We start from the raw sequence: 17,203 nt of genomic DNA, 5'->3' as shown, positions 1-17,203 counted from the left end.
CAGGTGATTTATTGTTATAGTGCGAGATTCCGAGTAATAAATAATTGTGTTTGCAAGTGTATTTGCCACTCTGTAACAGAGAAAGTCATTAAATAAAACTATAATAAAGAATATGATTAAAATTAATAAAAAATACAATAATTTATTCATTGAAAACATGACTATTATTACACATCTGTAACTACATAATATTTGGCATATGTAGCTATAATTATTATAATGCCAGAGTCTGGTTCCTCCAAAGGCTACTGAAACAACGTATAGATTGTTTTTTTATTTTTATTTTTTATTTTTTTTACTCCAAACGAGAGGAAGATGCTCACCACTATCAGAGTATGAAAAGTAAACACTTTATGTTCTGTTCAAACCAAGCATGTTGTGTTTGCGCAGACTATAAGCAGTAGGTTATTTGTCACTGCCAGATGTTGTTTATGGGGAGACTGATAATGGGAAGATCACAGCCAAATGCCATGGAGTGAGTAGACCACCAGTGAGTGCTTTTATATTATTAAACCAATCAGTACCCTTTAAATGTATTGTTTTTGTTTAATAAAGACAGTTTAGTACGGCACTTTAAAAGTGTAAAATAATGAAAATTAAGAAACAGTTCTTTAGAAAACACAGATGCAATGTAAGACAAGACAGTTTTGTGAAAGTGAATGTTTTAAGATAATTGATTGAACTGGTGAATGAACATACTGCTCTGTCTATTTTGATGTCAGATGTTCATACTATATCTACCAGCACAAAGTTCATTTTTAAAAATGTCTATACTGGAAATCAATTTATTTTAGTTTGAAAAATCATAGTTTTAGGCCGAATTTTTATTTAGGATTACATTTCTTTAAAATTTAAATTATGTGCTCATAAAATACCCCCAAAATAGTTTCATTGGCCTAATGATATTAAAAGTGTCTCACACATTTCATACAAACACTGTGGTTCATAAAATATAGTACATCTCTTGTTGAGATGGCCTCAATTGCACATCCCAAAACATGACTTGATTGCCTGTTCTTAAGCCTTTTTCTCCTTATTTAAAAATCTGATCCGTGTCAGTCACTTCAGGCAGCAAGATGTTCCCAAGCTGATCACAATCAATCACAGTTCAGTTCAGCTGAATGTCTACAAAGATGCATACAGAGTTCCATTCTGCACTGTTTCAGAGACAGAAACCACAGTACAGTGTATTCAGCTCCAGGGGTCTGAATGATGCTGTAGATTGTAATTCTGTAATTTAATCTGATCCTGGATTTGATTAATCAGAATTTGAGAGAGCAGTATTCCAGCCAGCTGAAAGAGAAGTAAACAAAAACTGTCAGGTCAAACAAATCATACATACGTAGATGCATAAAGCAGCCTTAATGAGACTGGAGAGTATCTAATTTCACTTTAAATAAAATAAGGTGAAATAGGCATTATATTGGTCTTGTGTGTGTTCACTGTAATTTAATTATACACTTTATCCCTTCTCTGATTCTGACCTGTGGGATGGCCAGGCCCAGAGCAATGCCTCCCAACAGAAACAGGTTACTGTGAATCCAGTTGACCACTTTATCAATGCACCCATCGGTATGGATGAAAGCACTGGCTGCAAGGTATTCCAACTCCTGCATCCCTTGACCACACATGGTATTTATAACAGCCTGACAAAAGAGCATAATAGAATGAATAGATAGATAGATAGATAGATAGATAGATAGATCTATTCTCTCTGTTCTCACCTCTTCTTTGGAGAGCAAACAGCAGGAGAAGGGAACAGTGCAGCGCTCTCTACTAGGGTTCTCCTTAGAACAATTGAAGTACATGTTCTGAGACCAGTCCATGTATGAAATCCCACCACAACAGTTGAACTGATCATATCATAAGACAAAAAAATAATCATTATCAACTATTATAAACAATTACTATGCCATAACTATGTAATAACTAAACTAACTAATTGAAAAGATATTATCTAAAGTTTAAATATATATCAAAAGTATCTAAAATTCAGACCTGTGTTTGTCCAAAGTCAATGAGGTTCTGCAGGTCTAGATCATCTCTGTAATGTTTGATTGCACTGTTAAACATTTCTGTTACTTTGCCAAGTGCCTGTAATGGATGAATGATTAATACATTAATGTACATTTTAAAGTCTCTTATTTCTTATAATGGGCCGGTGAAAAAAACAAAAACAAACAAATAAAAATTCACATGAAAAAAAAAGCTAGTTATTCTATTCTGCAATTTTTTTGAGCCGATAGATGCAGTTGGCTGTAAATTGCAACAGAGGGCGCACTTATTCTACTAGAAATCCACTATGTTCCTAACAGTAAACTTTAAATGGAACAAATAGGAGTTATATCATGTTCAGACTGATTAAATGAAACACTTACACCCCGCTGTCTAATATGACTTAAAAACAGAACCATTTAATTGCACACTAAAGTACGACACTTAAATCTTACTTCAAATGAATTACACTTCAAATTTACACTTTTTTAATTTCAATTACTTGAGAAAGTAATACCCAAGTTCACATTAGCTTTTAGATTGAATTACTTTCCAAATCAGTTTCATGATCCTCTTTACCTTGTCTGAAAAGACAAAACCCAGAACACCAGCCACTAGCTGCAGCAGAAAGATTATAGTCAAGAAGATGCAGAACTGCAGGGGAATAAACAGACAAAGACACCACACACAAATGATGATTGATTGACTGATTGATTGATTGATTGACTGATTTTTCATGCTCTAGGTTTTCAAACACGGAAGTTAAAAATTGCAGGGTAGACTTCAACAGCGGTGAATGGGAGATCACAATAAAAATTATTTCCACTTACCCATTTGCTCCAAGAGCAAAAGAAAAAATCCACTATTACGTTTGAACGACTTTCCAGAAGAAAAATAATAATAATAGAGAGCGGTGGATTAAGACAGTCAGATGGAAGAAGATGCCAAATTTACTATCAGCAGCTGTAATAGAAACCCCCTCACAGCTGTGGTAATTCATTGTTTAAAACTAATTCCAGGGTAATTTAACACAAAGAATAATGTTATAAACTTACACTCAATATTTAAAAAAAATCATATATAATCATATATAAATCATCATATAAAAAAAGTTTGCTAGATTTACGCTGCTAAATAAGGCGGAAACGCGTCATCACAGTCTGTGAAAAAGGTCTATTAAAAAAACATGTGAATCTCTATAATGTATAAAAGGGTCATTCTTTTTTTATGCTATCTGTTTTTTTTAGTTCCGCTAATGGCCTGTCTGAGCAGAAGCAATTAAATGATCTTTTAAAACTTTGTCCAAGTCTGTTTTTGCACCCTGATCCTACACTGATACTGGCAAGATTGTGATTCAGCAATTGCACAATCATCTAAAAATGAACAGCGTTCTGCTGCTGAAACTTGCTGGCCTAATTACTGACCGTCTGCAGTAAACAGATGTTCTCCCTGAGAGAACCCACACAGCCACAGAACGTGATGAAAAACATCAGAACCCCCACTATCATCAGTAACAGAGCAGGATCCACAGTCAAACAGGCCAGGGCTGTCTCTGAAGAGCAACACATGATATATTAGTCAAACAGCTTTGCGGCAGTGTAATCTGAGGAAGACTAAATACTGAGTGATAATTAGGAATGAAATTGAAAGCAAGATTTTTTTTTTTTTTAACATTCATCATCTATTTATGTCAAGTGTATATCGATGATAAGCCACTGAAGTGAGACAAGCTACCAACATTTTTTGTTTTTACTTTTTTTTTTAAAATAATTTTATGGATGAGGCCAGTTTACAAGACAGAATTCTTAAAGGGATAGTTCACCCAAAAATGAAAATTCTCTCATCATTTTATCATCCTCATGCCATCTCAGATGTGTAAGACTTTTTTTCTTCTGCTGAACACAAACAAAGATTTTTAGGAGAATATTTCAGCTCTGTAGGTCCATACAATGCAAGTGAATGGGTGCCGAAATTTTGACACTCCAAAAAGCACATAAAGGCATCATAAAAGTAATCCATACGACTCCAGTGTTTTAATCCATGTCTTCTGAAGCAATATGATAGGTGTGGGTGAGAAACAGATCAATATTTAAGTCCTTTTTTTGCTAGAAATTATTCTCCCTGCCCAGTAGGGGTGGCATGCATGAAGAATGCGAATTGTCAAATACACAAGAAGAAGAATGTGAAAGTGATCTGTTTCTCACCCACACCTATCATTTAACTTCTGAAGACATTGATTTAAATCAGTCAGTCGTATGGATTACTTTTATGCTGATTTATGTGATTTTTGGAGCTTCAAAATGTTGGCACCCATTCACTTGCATTGTATGGACCTACAGAGCTGAGATATTCTTCTAAAAATCTTTACTTCAACAGAAGAAAGTCATACACATCTGGGATGGCATAAGGGTAAGTAAATGATGAGAGAATTTTCATTTTCGGGTGAACTATTCCTTTAAAGTCCTTGTATTTTCTATTAATCTGCAAGCAATAGCTAATTTGCTGCTCTGATAAACAGCTTACATGTTAGCTAGTATGAATGTTAACCCCTAACCCCTAATGTCTTGGAAGAGTGTTTCACAAAACAGATATCTGAGGCTGTAAACTGCCAACTGTTTTTACCACTTACCATGTTTTACTATCCTGGAATAAATGCCAATAGATATCAGGACCAGAGCAATTATCTATAACAGAAAAGAGTAAAGGAATATATGAGTCCATGGGCATCAGTTTGTTTTAAAAAGTGGTAGGTACAGTTTGGGGGGGTCACAAAATGGCAAAACTCATGAATATTAATTAGGCTGAATGACGAAGTAGTCTCATGGTAAAGTTTTCACCACTTATCAAGAATTTCCGGGTTCAAATTTGCCCTTATATAACTTTTAAATGTACTAAACATGATGTATATAATGAGTGTCTGTTTGCATTTTGCTTTGCGATTTGACTAGAAAAGAGCGCAAGCTGTGCAACAGCGGAGCAAGTAGAGGCCGCATCTGCATGCATGAGAGAACATCGCCACCTGCTGTGTCTCAACGCCACTGATAACAGATGCAACAAGCACTCATTTTAACATAAAAAATAACAAACCTTAGTGCTGGGTCGCCTGTTTAAGAACTAGAGATGTTTGTTTCTGCATTAGACATGAAAGCTATTTCAAAAAGTGTCCTGGACAAAATTGGCAAAGATAAAAAAAAGTGGTAGGTACATGTCTCACCTGTCCCACCAATAAATGACACCTATGTATGAGTCTAAATGTTAAATCAGGTGTTTTACAGAGCATAGGGTGTGATTTCAGTTCTAGTCATTCCTCTCCAGGGTGTGGCAAGCTTAAAATCCAAATTTTAAATGTGAAAAGGTTTAAATGTGTAAAAGTCTAGACTAAGCAAGGTTTCTAAGAATCTTTTGTCAAGTGTAAGTTTGCTGCTTAGTCAGGGGGCTGTTACTGTAGCACTAACAAACTGCATTGTGAAATAACACCTACACAAGGCCAGAAATAGCAGTGTGAAAAACTCTGAGCAGTTTTTGCTCTGCATGTACATATAACATATAAGCATCAGCATGTGTGAATATTCATGAGTAGCAGCACAGGAAATTCTACACAAGAAGTAAAACTTCAGAGTGCATTTACTCTCCATTCTCCACAACTGAAGGTCAGCTGAAAGACACAGTGTAGCCCCCTCGTGCTGACAATTGAAATCACTTCAAAGGCAGAAAAGAGGCTACACGTTAACAGGGAGCTGTGACGAGGAGGAGGGCGTGGCCGGGCCGAGAGGATGCACGCGTGGCGCAAAGTTGCCCAATCAGCGGGAGAAGGATAGAGAGGGAGAAAGAGATGCACGCGGCCACTCTGTGTGTGTGTCGTCATTATGTTTCAGTTTTATGTTGGTGTCTCATTAAAGTCTTGTTGATTGTTTTTTGTAATTAACATTTTTATTGATTCATATGCACATGACAGTAAAAAACTCAACACATATATAAAGAATCAACATTTTACATTTAAACCCCACTAATACAATCCCACCCTGACCCCTAACGAACACCCCTGTGGTCCCACATAACATACACAATCCATTAAAAAAAAAAAAAAAAAAAAAAAAAAAAAAAAAATATATATATATATATATATATATATATATATATATATAAAAATAGATAAATAAATAAAATGATAATAAGCATACATGATTAAACTAAACTACACTCTCCACATCCCCTCCCCGAGAGTCCCCCCCCAAAAATAAATAATTGCCCCATTTTTTAATAAATAAGTCCTAAACCCCAGCCTTCTACTTTACGCTTCCTCAAATGCAGCTACCCTCCCCATTTCCACACACCACTCTGAAAAAGAGGGTGCTCCACTTGACATCCAACCCTTTAAAATTACTTGCCTGCCAATCATGAGACCGGTCAGAACCTAATTTTTTATGTGATTATCCCCTAAATTCATGACCGCCCCATCACCCAAAATACAGAGTCTGGGACAAAGCAAAACCTGAATGTTCAAAACATCACACAAATAACTCCGAACCCTCAACCAAAACTCCTGGATCTTAACACCCCCCCAAAAGACATGGGTAGTGTCTCCAACTCTGATTGGCATCGCCAGCAGGTGGGTGTGTCTTTAAGACCAAGCCTATATAATCTAGAGGGGGTCCAATAAAATCTATGTAAAATCTTAAATTGTATAAGGCGAACCCTTGCATCTCTAGATACAGACTTGACATTTTCAGAATCTTAGTCCACACTCCATCCTCCAATACCAAATTCAAATCTTTTTTCCATACTCTCTTGAGAGAAGTCAAGGCTCCATCCTCCAGGGATGATCCCCCTGAATTAGCAGGGAGTAATACACTGATGCCTCATGACCTTTTCCAAAAGCAGCAATCACCTCTCCCAAAGCACCTGCCGCTTTAGGGGGGTGTGTGCTACTCCCAAGAACAGTACAGAGCATGTGGCACAGCTGTAAATACTTATAGAACTAAGATCTGGGAATCCCAAAATGATTAACCAAATTCTCAAAAGATCTCAACACTCCACTCTCATGCAGGTCACCGAGTGTAGTAACCCCCCTCACAATCCACTCTGACCAGCAGAAATGGGACTTGTTGATACATATTTTGGGGTTCAGCCATATGCTTGAGGCAACATTTAAATAAATGTCCGAATTAAATACTCTGGCCACTCTTGTCCAAATCACGTGCAAATGTGAAATAACGGGGTGTGATTTAACTTCTCCGGTTACTTTGATAGAAAGGCTTTGCAGTGGCAAAATAGGGGCAAGCACTTCCTGTTCATTAGAAAACCAGGGAGGGGCTCTTTCAGGTGGAAGCGACCAATGAACCAAATGCCTGAGGCCAAATACATAATAATAAAACAAAATCTTGGGTAGGCCTAGCCCACCTTTGTCTATCGGCCTATATGATTTATTAAAATGCAATCTGGGATATTTACCATTCCAAATGAATGTCTTCGCTATGCAATCAAATTGCTTGAAATAAGAGAGGGGGACATCTACAGGGAGAGACTGTTGCAGGTAGTTAAATTTTGCAATACAATTCATTTTAATAACATTAACCTTCCCAAACATCGATCAATGTAATGACAAAGTTGCTGGGAATAAAATCCCCAAATACTTAATGCCCTGTTTGGGCCACTGGAAGGCGCCCAGCTGGAAAGCTGTTACTGGACAGTAGGCTGTCAGAGCCAAAGCTTCGGATTTAGACCAGTTGACTTTGTATCCTGAGAACTTGGAAAAGGAATTAATAATTCTGTGGAGGCAAGGCATAGATCTAGTAGGTTCAGGGACAAATAATAAAATATAATCTGCGTAAAGCAGAAGCTTATGCGCCACACCTCCCGCAACCACCCCTGGAAAATCATCCTCCTTTCTTATCGCGGCTGCTAATGGCTCCAGGGCAAGACAGAACAATAAAAGGGAAAGAGGGCAACCCTGCCGAGTGCCCCTATCCAGAGTAAAATAATCTGAAATTAATCAATTTTTTTGTACCGCTGCTACAGGGTGTCTATAAAGTAACTTAATCCAACCAATAAATGTACTCCCGAACCCATACATTTCCAAAATCTTAAAAAGATAATTCCATTCTACCATATCAAATGCCTTTTCTGCGTCAAGTGAGATGGCAGCGACCGGAGACTGATCATTCGCTACTGACCACATGATGTTGATGAGACACCTGATGTTATCAGAAGAGCTACGGCCCCAAATAAACCCCACCTGGTTAGCCAGAATTTTTGACAATATTTTTACATCTAATTGGATCAGGGAGATTGGACGGTAACTTTTACACTTGCTTGGATCTTTGTCCTTTTTAAGAATCAGACTGATCCGGGTTTGTGTCATGGTTGGAGGAAGCTTTCCATTCTTTAATGATTCAGTATAAACTTCTAACAAAAGTAGAGTCAGTTCTGTAATATAGGATCTAAAAAATTCTGTGGCAAAACCATCTGTCCTCGGAGACTTGCCAGTAGGTAGGGACTTAATTACCTCATCAAGCTCCTCCAAGGTTATCTCAGAATCAAGAGAGCTTTTTTGCTCAATCGTCAGTTTAGGAAGATCTAATGGTTCCACAAGTTTCTAATATCTTCATCAGTAGACGAAGATGTGGAACTATAAAGATCAAGATAGAACTCTTTAAAGGCATTATTAATATCAATGGCCGAGGTAAATATTTCACCACCAGCAGATTTTACTGAGGGAATGGTAGAAAGAGACTCTCTCTGCTTTATATATCTAGCCAAAATCTTCCCTGCTTTGTCACCTGACTCAAAGTATGACTGTCTTGCCCTGAATAACCAAAACTCCACTTTCCACGACAAAATAGCATTATATCTATATTTCAATCGGGTCAATTCTCTGATGCCATCAGCTGACATATGGCGCTTCTTTCTTCCAACTCCACGAGTTCTCGTGCTTTGGATTTTTTGATGAATGAGGCATACTGTATGATCCGATCCCTAAGAACCACCTTAAGTGCCTCCCAAGCCACGCCCACAGAGGATACTGAGGTCCAGTCTCCATATAAACATTGATTTCAGTCTTTAACATTTGTTGGAAATCAGGATTTTGAAAAAGGTACACATTAAGGCACCAACTATGTGATTTCTTTTTCTCTGTATGAGGCAACACCTCTAAACTCACCAGGGTGTGATCTGAGACTAAGATGGTTCCAACTGAGCAATCAACAACAGATGAAATGAGGGATTTGGATATATAAAAAAAATCTATCCTAAAATAAATCTTATAGACTGATGAAAAAAAATGTATGGTCCCTACCAGATGGGTTCAAAAGTCTCCAAATATCTGCAATACCAAGATTTTTACACATCCTGTGAAGCATCAGTGTTGCTCTTGGGGGTTTACACACTTTTGCTTCACTGTGATCAAGGACTAAATCCATCAAAAGATTAAAGTCTCCTCCCAATATTATATCATGATGGGTGCCAGTGGCTTGCAACATCCCTTCAAGATCTATAAAAAAGCCCAGATCTTCAGCGTTAGGTGCGTAAATATTAGCCAAAATCAACCTTTGCCCTTGAATTTTAGCTAAAACAATAATGACTCTCCCTAATTTATCTTTAGTCTGTTTGAGACATTTGAATTGTAGATGTTTATTAATCAGTATAATGACTCCCTTGCTCTTACTTGAGCTAGGGCTAAAAAAACATGTCCACCCCATATCTTCCCAAATTTTTCAGCTTCCTGCGGGGAGCAATGAAACACTATATCATATTTCTTAAGTTTAAGAAAAGTAATAACCTTCCTTCTTTTTATGGGGTGCCCCAACCCATTTACATTCCATGTGGAGAGAGATAGTACACTTATATTAACATTTGACATTTTGATAAAGTAGAAAAAATAAATTGTGTGTCAAAAACAAAATTATACAGATTACATTCCCCATAAGTGAAACAATCAAACCCTGAACTTCCCCCCGAACAAAACAAACAGAAAAACGTGCACATTAACCCCGTGCACAAAAGCGCCAACTGGCGACGATCCCTCTAAACTCAAAAGGTCCATGAATGCCCACAAGACCCACAACAACTTTGCCATAGGATTGCTCAATTTTGCCTCACAAATTTGTGAGGCAAAATTACATAACAGAAAATACTTTGTAAAATAAACCCCAGCCAATAGGAAGAATGAACACAAAGAACGTTTAGATTCATTCACAGAACTGTCTCAAAGGTGTGATCCTCCACAAAACAAATTCCAGCTGATATAAAACTGTTCAGATTCCTCGGACAGACAAACGAATGTTCAGTGAGCCGGCTGTTATGAGTTCAGTGGATGGCGTAATCATTCCAATGTCCCGTAAAAATACTCAACAAAACAAACTCCAGCCAGCAGGAGGAATAAGCACGAAGAACGAACAGATTAATCCACAGCTGTTCCAAAGGAGTGTTATTCAATAGAACAAGCTCCAGCCACTAGGTGGAACCAATACAAAAAGAAACAAAACCGGCATCCCGGTTCCCCGGATGGTCGAGTCAATTCACTCGGAGGCTGCATAAAAGTATATACCATGACTTACTCAATCCGTCAACTTTATAAAAGACATCCTTTGTGTGAGCATGTAGATATTTTGCGGTCATCCGTAGTGTCCACTCTCAAACTGGCCGGGAACTTCAATGCAAATGTAATCTTTCGTCATTGCAAATGTTTCTTTAAGGAAAAGTGTTATTCACAAAACAAACTCCAGCCGCTCGGCAGAGCCAACGCAAAAAGAAAGAAGAAACCAAAATGACGCCCAGCTTCCTCAAAAGCCAGAGTAAGTACAGCGAGTTGACCCACTCACATGAGAAACACCCAATGGTTTACTCACCCATTGATTCAATAAAAGACATTGCCTGATTGGGACATGTAAATACTTTGCAACCGTCCTTCGTTTCTATTCTCAGTTTGGCCAGAAACATCAGAGCAAAAGTGATCTTTCGCTGATGTAAGAGTTTCTTACATTCCTTGAACCAATCGCGTTTCTATCTTGTCGAACACGCAAAGTCAGGGAACAAGAAAATATTATGGTTCTTCCAAGAAAGCTTCCCTTTGCTCCTCGCCTGGCGCAACACAAGATCTTTATCGGATGATCTCTGAAATCTGGCCAGAATCGACTGGGGCCTGTCTCCCTCAGCAAATCTGTGAGCTGGGACTCTGTGAGCTCGCTCGATTTCCAGCTTGTGGCCTGTTATGTCGAGCAGACTCGGGAAAAGCTCGTCTAGGAATTTCACCATATGTCTGCCCTCCTCATGCTCAGGAATTCCAACAATTCGAACGTTATTTCTGCGGCTTCTATTCTCAAGATCTTCAAGCTTTTCAAGGAGATGTTCCAAATCAACTTTGGTCGAGGGCAGATTAGCAGTTAATTCCCTCTCCAAAGATTCCAGACAATCGATTCGTCTCTCAGCATGTCACTCTTGTAACTAACTCAGAGAATTTTATTTCCATCGTTGTAATCGATCGACGTATTACAGCGAGATCCTCCAAGTCAGCAAGAAACTTCGTCATCATCACCGACATGTTGGACAACTGACGCTGGATCACCTCTCCCGCCGCGCCATCCAAATCGAGTCCCTGGTCTCTAGGCCTGTCGGGGCTTTCATCCTGAACACGTAAGTGTCTTTTAATGTCACCAGAGCCCGAGGATTTTGACTTCTTTGTTACCAGGACGACATATCGTCAACAAACCTTAAAACCCTAAAATGACTGTAAAAATGACGATTTAAACAACTTTACAGCTAAAATAGTACACAAGTTTAACAGAAGAATTAATGTAAGTGCTTTTATAAAATGATAAGCTTCACATTTCTGTTTTTAACCCTCCAACAATTGGCCACATTCACTTTGTAAGTGAATCATTGCAACCTTTAAAAAAAAAAAAGGAGAGACGAATCTAAAATAAGTTTTGTGGTAATCAACATTACGGCACAAATGTTCGATTGAGCTTTACTTGTATTGAACCTGGAATATTCCTTTAAAATTAGATGATGTAACACAATTCTTGATTTTTTTTGTCACAATTTAATTTAATTCAGTCAATGCAATCAATTTACATTTGTAAAATGCATTTTATGTAATCCATTTGTGTTTGGACATCTTAATTTTACAATAATTTTGTTGGCCATAACCAGATTTACATGTGATGTCAGGTTCCCAGCACGCACCTGAGTCACGCATGAGTTAAAATGGCAAATTAGTACCTTACTGTTTGCTTTTTATTGCAGTATTTGCTCTGGTGGTGTTGTGTTTGTTGTCCCTTTCAGGGCCTTTGGGATTTGTGAGTGCATCTATTTCCAAAAATGTCATTGTTAAGTGTCACCGTCATTGTGGTTTGTGTGTTGGATGTTACGGGCCCTGCGCGCGTGGTTGGAAAGCTTGTCTTAAAACTCATTGGAAAATATCACCCACTATATATATAAAAAAAAAAAAAAAAAAAAAATGATGTGATGTGATCAAATTAATTTAAGTTGTCACAACAAGACTGATCAAATTAATTAAAATAAATTATTCTGAATTATTAAGTAATAACAATGCGTGGGAAATTTTAAGCACAGTGAATGCTTTTATTTTTGGAGTGTTGATATTACCATTAAAATGATTAAATACCATAAATAATTAAATCATTTTTAAAAAGATAATTTTCTAAATGTCTACATTTACAAAATTCTAAATGTATTTTTGATGGCTGCATACTTGCCTGACTGCTTTGGTTAATGTGATTTGGCCAACTGCATTAAAATTGACCATCCAATTCTCTGTTGAGCCAAAGCCAGAGCTCTTATTTTATTATGATTATGATATTGAATATATAGTATATTATATAATAATGCATTTAATGTATCTTCATGTTTATTTTAGCGAACTCAAGCAGCAATTCAATCAAAATGTATGTTCTCGAGTATTTTCTACTCTCCTACATACTAAAAAGCAAGAAAATGAATCCTCCACATCTTAGATATAAGATTCAAGTTTGCACAAGTTTAAGCATTTCCTGTTATCTACTGCAGTCTAATGTTGCAGCTATTACTTTAGAATCTCTCTGCAGCCCAAAGCGCCACTCCCAGCCATTCGAGATCCAAACACATCCATAATGTCTGTTACTGTCTCTCTCTAAGCAATGTGTCTGTATGATGATTGCTGTGTGCTGTATTAACATAGGCCTATATTTCACTGACCACTATCCTGCAAAGCATTTGCAAGGGTGCTTTACAATACTATTTAACTATGTATTACTAAAAACTAGCCGGAACACACATGCATTTCATTGAAACGAACAACAAATGAACCCAATGTCAACAACAGCTGAGTCCTGAAGTCAAATGTTGTATTATACTTAGTTATAATAATGAGTGATTTGTTTTAGAGGCTTTCAGTATGAAATCTCCTTTGGTATTTCCACTTGTGTGTTTACACCAGCAAGCATGCAAAGTGCTGAATACAACAACAAAACTGTACATTCATTTATGGTACTCATACTCATGTTATTGCTGAACATCTCATTTTGTGTTCCACAGAAGAAAGAAAGTCATACAGGTTTGGACCGACATATTTTGGTCATATTTGGTTGAACTATCCTTTTAACATTGAGGTCCAGTGCTTAGAGCAAGCATTTAAGTATTTAGAGAGTTGACCAAATAATCTTGAATAGCCTTCTGCAAACAACCAAATGATGCCAGAAGTAATTATCCAAGACCGTTTAAAATGTTTTGGGTGTTTGATTCATCCATTAAAGAGGGATTTTTCAATAAGGTCTATTATTCACTAAATGCTACAGGGCAACAAATAAAAGAAGCATGGGGCCCCCACTCCAAACACCCTGCATTGCCCTCTCAGCATATGAATCGATGAGACCCACTGCTTAGCAACAGCCACAAGTTCAAAAATGTTTGGGAAAGTAAACTGGCAGTATCAAGAAAAGGGGGTTTTGTTGATGAAGTCTAATGTAAGCTCATTATTATTCTAGCAAGATCGAATCGCACAGCAGGCAAAATCCAGCCGATGAATAATTGAGCCACAGTTCTCAGTAATTTCTCAGTATATCAACAGGTTAGGCTAATGCAAAGTGTGACATGACATGTTATGCATGCTCTTAAGTATTCTGTGGTGTAGTAATACATACTGGTGTTGAGACATGCCCATGGGTGATGTTTTCAGTGTTTGTACATACCCTAACATAGTGAAGGCAGCTCTGTCTATATGACTAAACATCAAGATGTCTTAAAATCTATAGATCTGAACTGCCTTCAATCTTCAAATGAGCTACAGTTGTGCTCAAAAGTTTGCATACCCTTGGAGAATTGGTAATATATGTACCATTTTTAAAGAAAACATGAGTGAGCAGGCAAAACACATTTAATTTATTTCTTATGGTATTCATATTCAACTGTAGGTTATAACAGAATGGCACAATCATAAAACAAAACATGGCAACAAAGAAAAAAATGAAATGACCCCTGTTCAAAAGTCTTCATACCCTTAGTTCTTAATACTGTGTATTGCCCCCTTTAGCATCAATGACAGTGTGCAGTCTTTTGTAATGTCTATGAGGCCCCAAATTCTTGCAGGTGGTATAGCTGCCCATTTGTCTTGGCAAAATGCCTCCAGGTCATGCAAAGTCTTTGGTCGTCTTGCATGAACCGCACGTTTGAGATCTCCCCAGAGTGGCTTGATGATATTAAGGTCAGGAGACTGTGATGGCCACTCCAGAACCTTTTTCTGCTGTAACCACCGGAGGGTCAACTTGGCCTTGTGCTTAGGGTCATTGTCGTGCTGGAAAGTCCAAGAGCGTCCCATGCGCAGCTTTCATGCAGAAGAATGCAAATTGTCTGCCAGTATTTTCTGATAACATGCTGCATTCATCTTGCCATCAATTTCCACAAGATTCCCCGTGCCTTTAGAGCTCACACACCCCCAAAACATCAGTGAGCCACCACCATGCTTCACAGTGGGGATGGTACTCTTTTCACTATAGGCCTTGTTGACCCCTCTCCAAACATAGCGCTTATGGTTGTGACCATAAAGCTCTATTTTGGTCTCGTCACTCCAAATTACAGTATACCATAAACTGTGAGGTGTGTCAAGGTGTTGTCATTTGTGGCATTGGCGCAGTAAAGGCTTCTTTCTGGCAACCTGACCATGCAGCTCATTTTTTGTTCAAGTATTGTCATATTGTGCTCCTTGAAACAACCACACCGTCTTTTTCCAGAGCAGCCTGTATTTCTCCTGAGGTTACCTGTGGGTTTTTCTTTGTATCCTGAGCAATTCTTCTGGCAGTTGTGGCTGAAATCTTTCTTGGTCTACCTGACCTTGGCTTGGAATCAAGAGATCCCCGAATTTTCCACTGCTTAATAAGTGATTGAACAGTACTGACTGGCATTTTCAAGGCTTTGGATATCTTTTTATATCCTTTTCCATCTTTATAAAGTTCCATTACCATGTTATGCAGGTCTTTTGACAGTTCTTTTCTGCTCCCCATGGCTCAGTGTCTAGCCTGCTCAGTGCATCCACGTGAGAGCTAACAAACTCATTGACTATTTATACACAGACACTAATTGCAATTTAAAAAGCCACAGGTGTGGGAAATTAACCTTTAATTGCCATTTAAACCTGTTTGTGTCACCTTGTGTGTCTGTAACAAGGCCAAACATTCAAGGGTATGTAAACTTTTGATCAGGGCCATTTGGGTGACTTCATATGATCACTGTCCTTAAATAAAAGACAGTTTTCTTTTTTTTTTTTTTGCATGATCAGTCATATTTTCAAAATCAATGCCAAAATTTCAGTTTCTGCCTGGGTATGCAAACTTTTGAGCACAACTGTAAGTACATGAATTTGTCTTTTTGTGTGTATTTATGCAAAGGGAAAGTTTCAAAAGTCATTTGGAAAAATATTAATCATTAAGCCAAAGCACATGAGGATGAGCTTGATGAGCTAGAACTTTCTCTTTATAATGCAACATTATGCAATGTCTTTTTTTCTTGAAAATATATATTTTAAAATATCACAAGTGTTCTTAAGTTATTATTTATTCATATATAAAAGAGAGCATCACTTACCCAGAATATCATGTTGAAGAAGAAAAGGAAATATTTCACCACTGGTCTCACTAAGGTGAACTCTTCGTCATTTTTCTGTGTTTGCCTCGTTCTTGACATGATTAAATGTGTATGAATGTCTTAAACCTTTAACGTTCAAGTCACTATTTAAATAGCTAGTTTTTAATCATGCTGAATCGAATCATTTATTCGGCTCTTTCTAAAACGACTCGTCAACTCTCTCGATATTTGTTAACACACCCTATAGCGCAACCGTTCATTCATAGCGGAGCGGCTGAAATAACAAGAGCGCATCGCAATGAATCTGTGTTAGTTGTCTTCATAAGCATTTCCTGATTTAGGAGAGTCAATGAACTACAAAAAAAAAAAAAAAAAAAAAAAAAATCAGTACACTAATTGTATGTGCCCTAGAAGCAGTGGGCGTTCCCTTCCTTCTTTTTTCCCCTCACTCAAGTCATCTGGATCTTGAATCTATATGCACGGTGCAGCCGTGCAAAATCTTCTTTATGATATTAGGCTAAGCCAGAGTTACACGTTCATTCTAAATGCATGAGGAAAAATGTATCCTCCTGTTTAATGTTACAGTAGATGCTGACCCCTCTTGGAGGAACCAGAATGTCCACAAAACCTTTCTGGATTGTAACTCACCTGACGTCTCTGGCAGTTCTGCAAGTGGACCCTAAAACAAACCATGTAGGCCTATATAATGTAATTTAGTTGTCAAAATGAGATAAAACAAGGTTTCATTTTCATAGAATAGCATCCTCCATACACAAATATTTTCCAGTGCCATCATATTCAATGCAATAAATGCTTAGAGCTTGGACAGCTTACCTAAAGCATTTCAAAACAATTTATGTTACACAGTTGTTCCACAAGAGGGCGCGTTTACATTACATTTGTCTGTACCAAAACGGCATGTCAATGAAATTGAATTTTAGCAAGAGTTAAAATATTAAAGTTAACTATAAAGATGTGTATATACATACATTTAATTATGAAACATAAATCAAATTTGTTTTATATTTTCAATATTACATACTGTATATGTAGTACATTTTTACATAATAAAAATATAAATAAACAATTTATATAAAGAAATATATAATTTATATAATAATATCATTACATGCAA

General features: G+C 37.4%; 1 protein-coding gene across 1 annotated transcript; it reads right to left on the bottom strand.

The window, feature by feature from the left end:
• Positions 1 to 210: 210 nt before the first annotated feature.
• On the bottom strand, positions 211 to 16,380 carry LOC127436700 (tetraspanin-33). The gene is made up of 8 exons (XM_051691007.1): positions 16,069 to 16,380; positions 4,625 to 4,679; positions 3,420 to 3,547; positions 2,575 to 2,649; positions 1,999 to 2,094; positions 1,725 to 1,853; positions 1,485 to 1,646; positions 211 to 1,293 (listed from the first exon to the last, which is right to left on the bottom strand). The coding sequence occupies exons 1-8, from the start codon at positions 16,165 to 16,167 to the stop codon at positions 1,192 to 1,194; spliced, it is 846 nt and encodes a 281-aa protein (XP_051546967.1). The 5' UTR covers positions 16,168 to 16,380; the 3' UTR covers positions 211 to 1,191.
• Positions 16,381 to 17,203: the final 823 nt, after the last annotated feature.

This window comes from Myxocyprinus asiaticus, chromosome 47 (assembly GCF_019703515.2).
Source record: "Myxocyprinus asiaticus isolate MX2 ecotype Aquarium Trade chromosome 47, UBuf_Myxa_2, whole genome shotgun sequence".
Taxonomy (NCBI): Eukaryota; Metazoa; Chordata; class Actinopteri; order Cypriniformes; family Catostomidae; genus Myxocyprinus; species Myxocyprinus asiaticus.
Note: the sequence above shows the minus strand (reverse complement) of the source record. Positions and strands in the feature narration are given on the sequence as shown.

What these genes read in the sequence shown, in the direction of transcription:
- LOC127436700 (XM_051691007.1), bottom strand. Translation starts at nt 16,167, where the DNA reads ATGTCAAGAACGAGGCAAACACAGAAAAATGACGAAGAGTTCACCTTA. An exon ending in TCTTCAACATGATATTCTGG is followed by an intron (nt 4,680 to 16,068) that starts GTAAGTGATGCT and finishes TTTCTGTTATAG; the next exon opens with ATAATTGCTCTGGTCCTGAT. An exon ending in ACATCTGTTTACTGCAGACG is followed by an intron (nt 2,650 to 3,419) that starts GTCAGTAATTAG and finishes ATTCCCCTGCAG; the next exon opens with TTCTGCATCTTCTTGACTAT.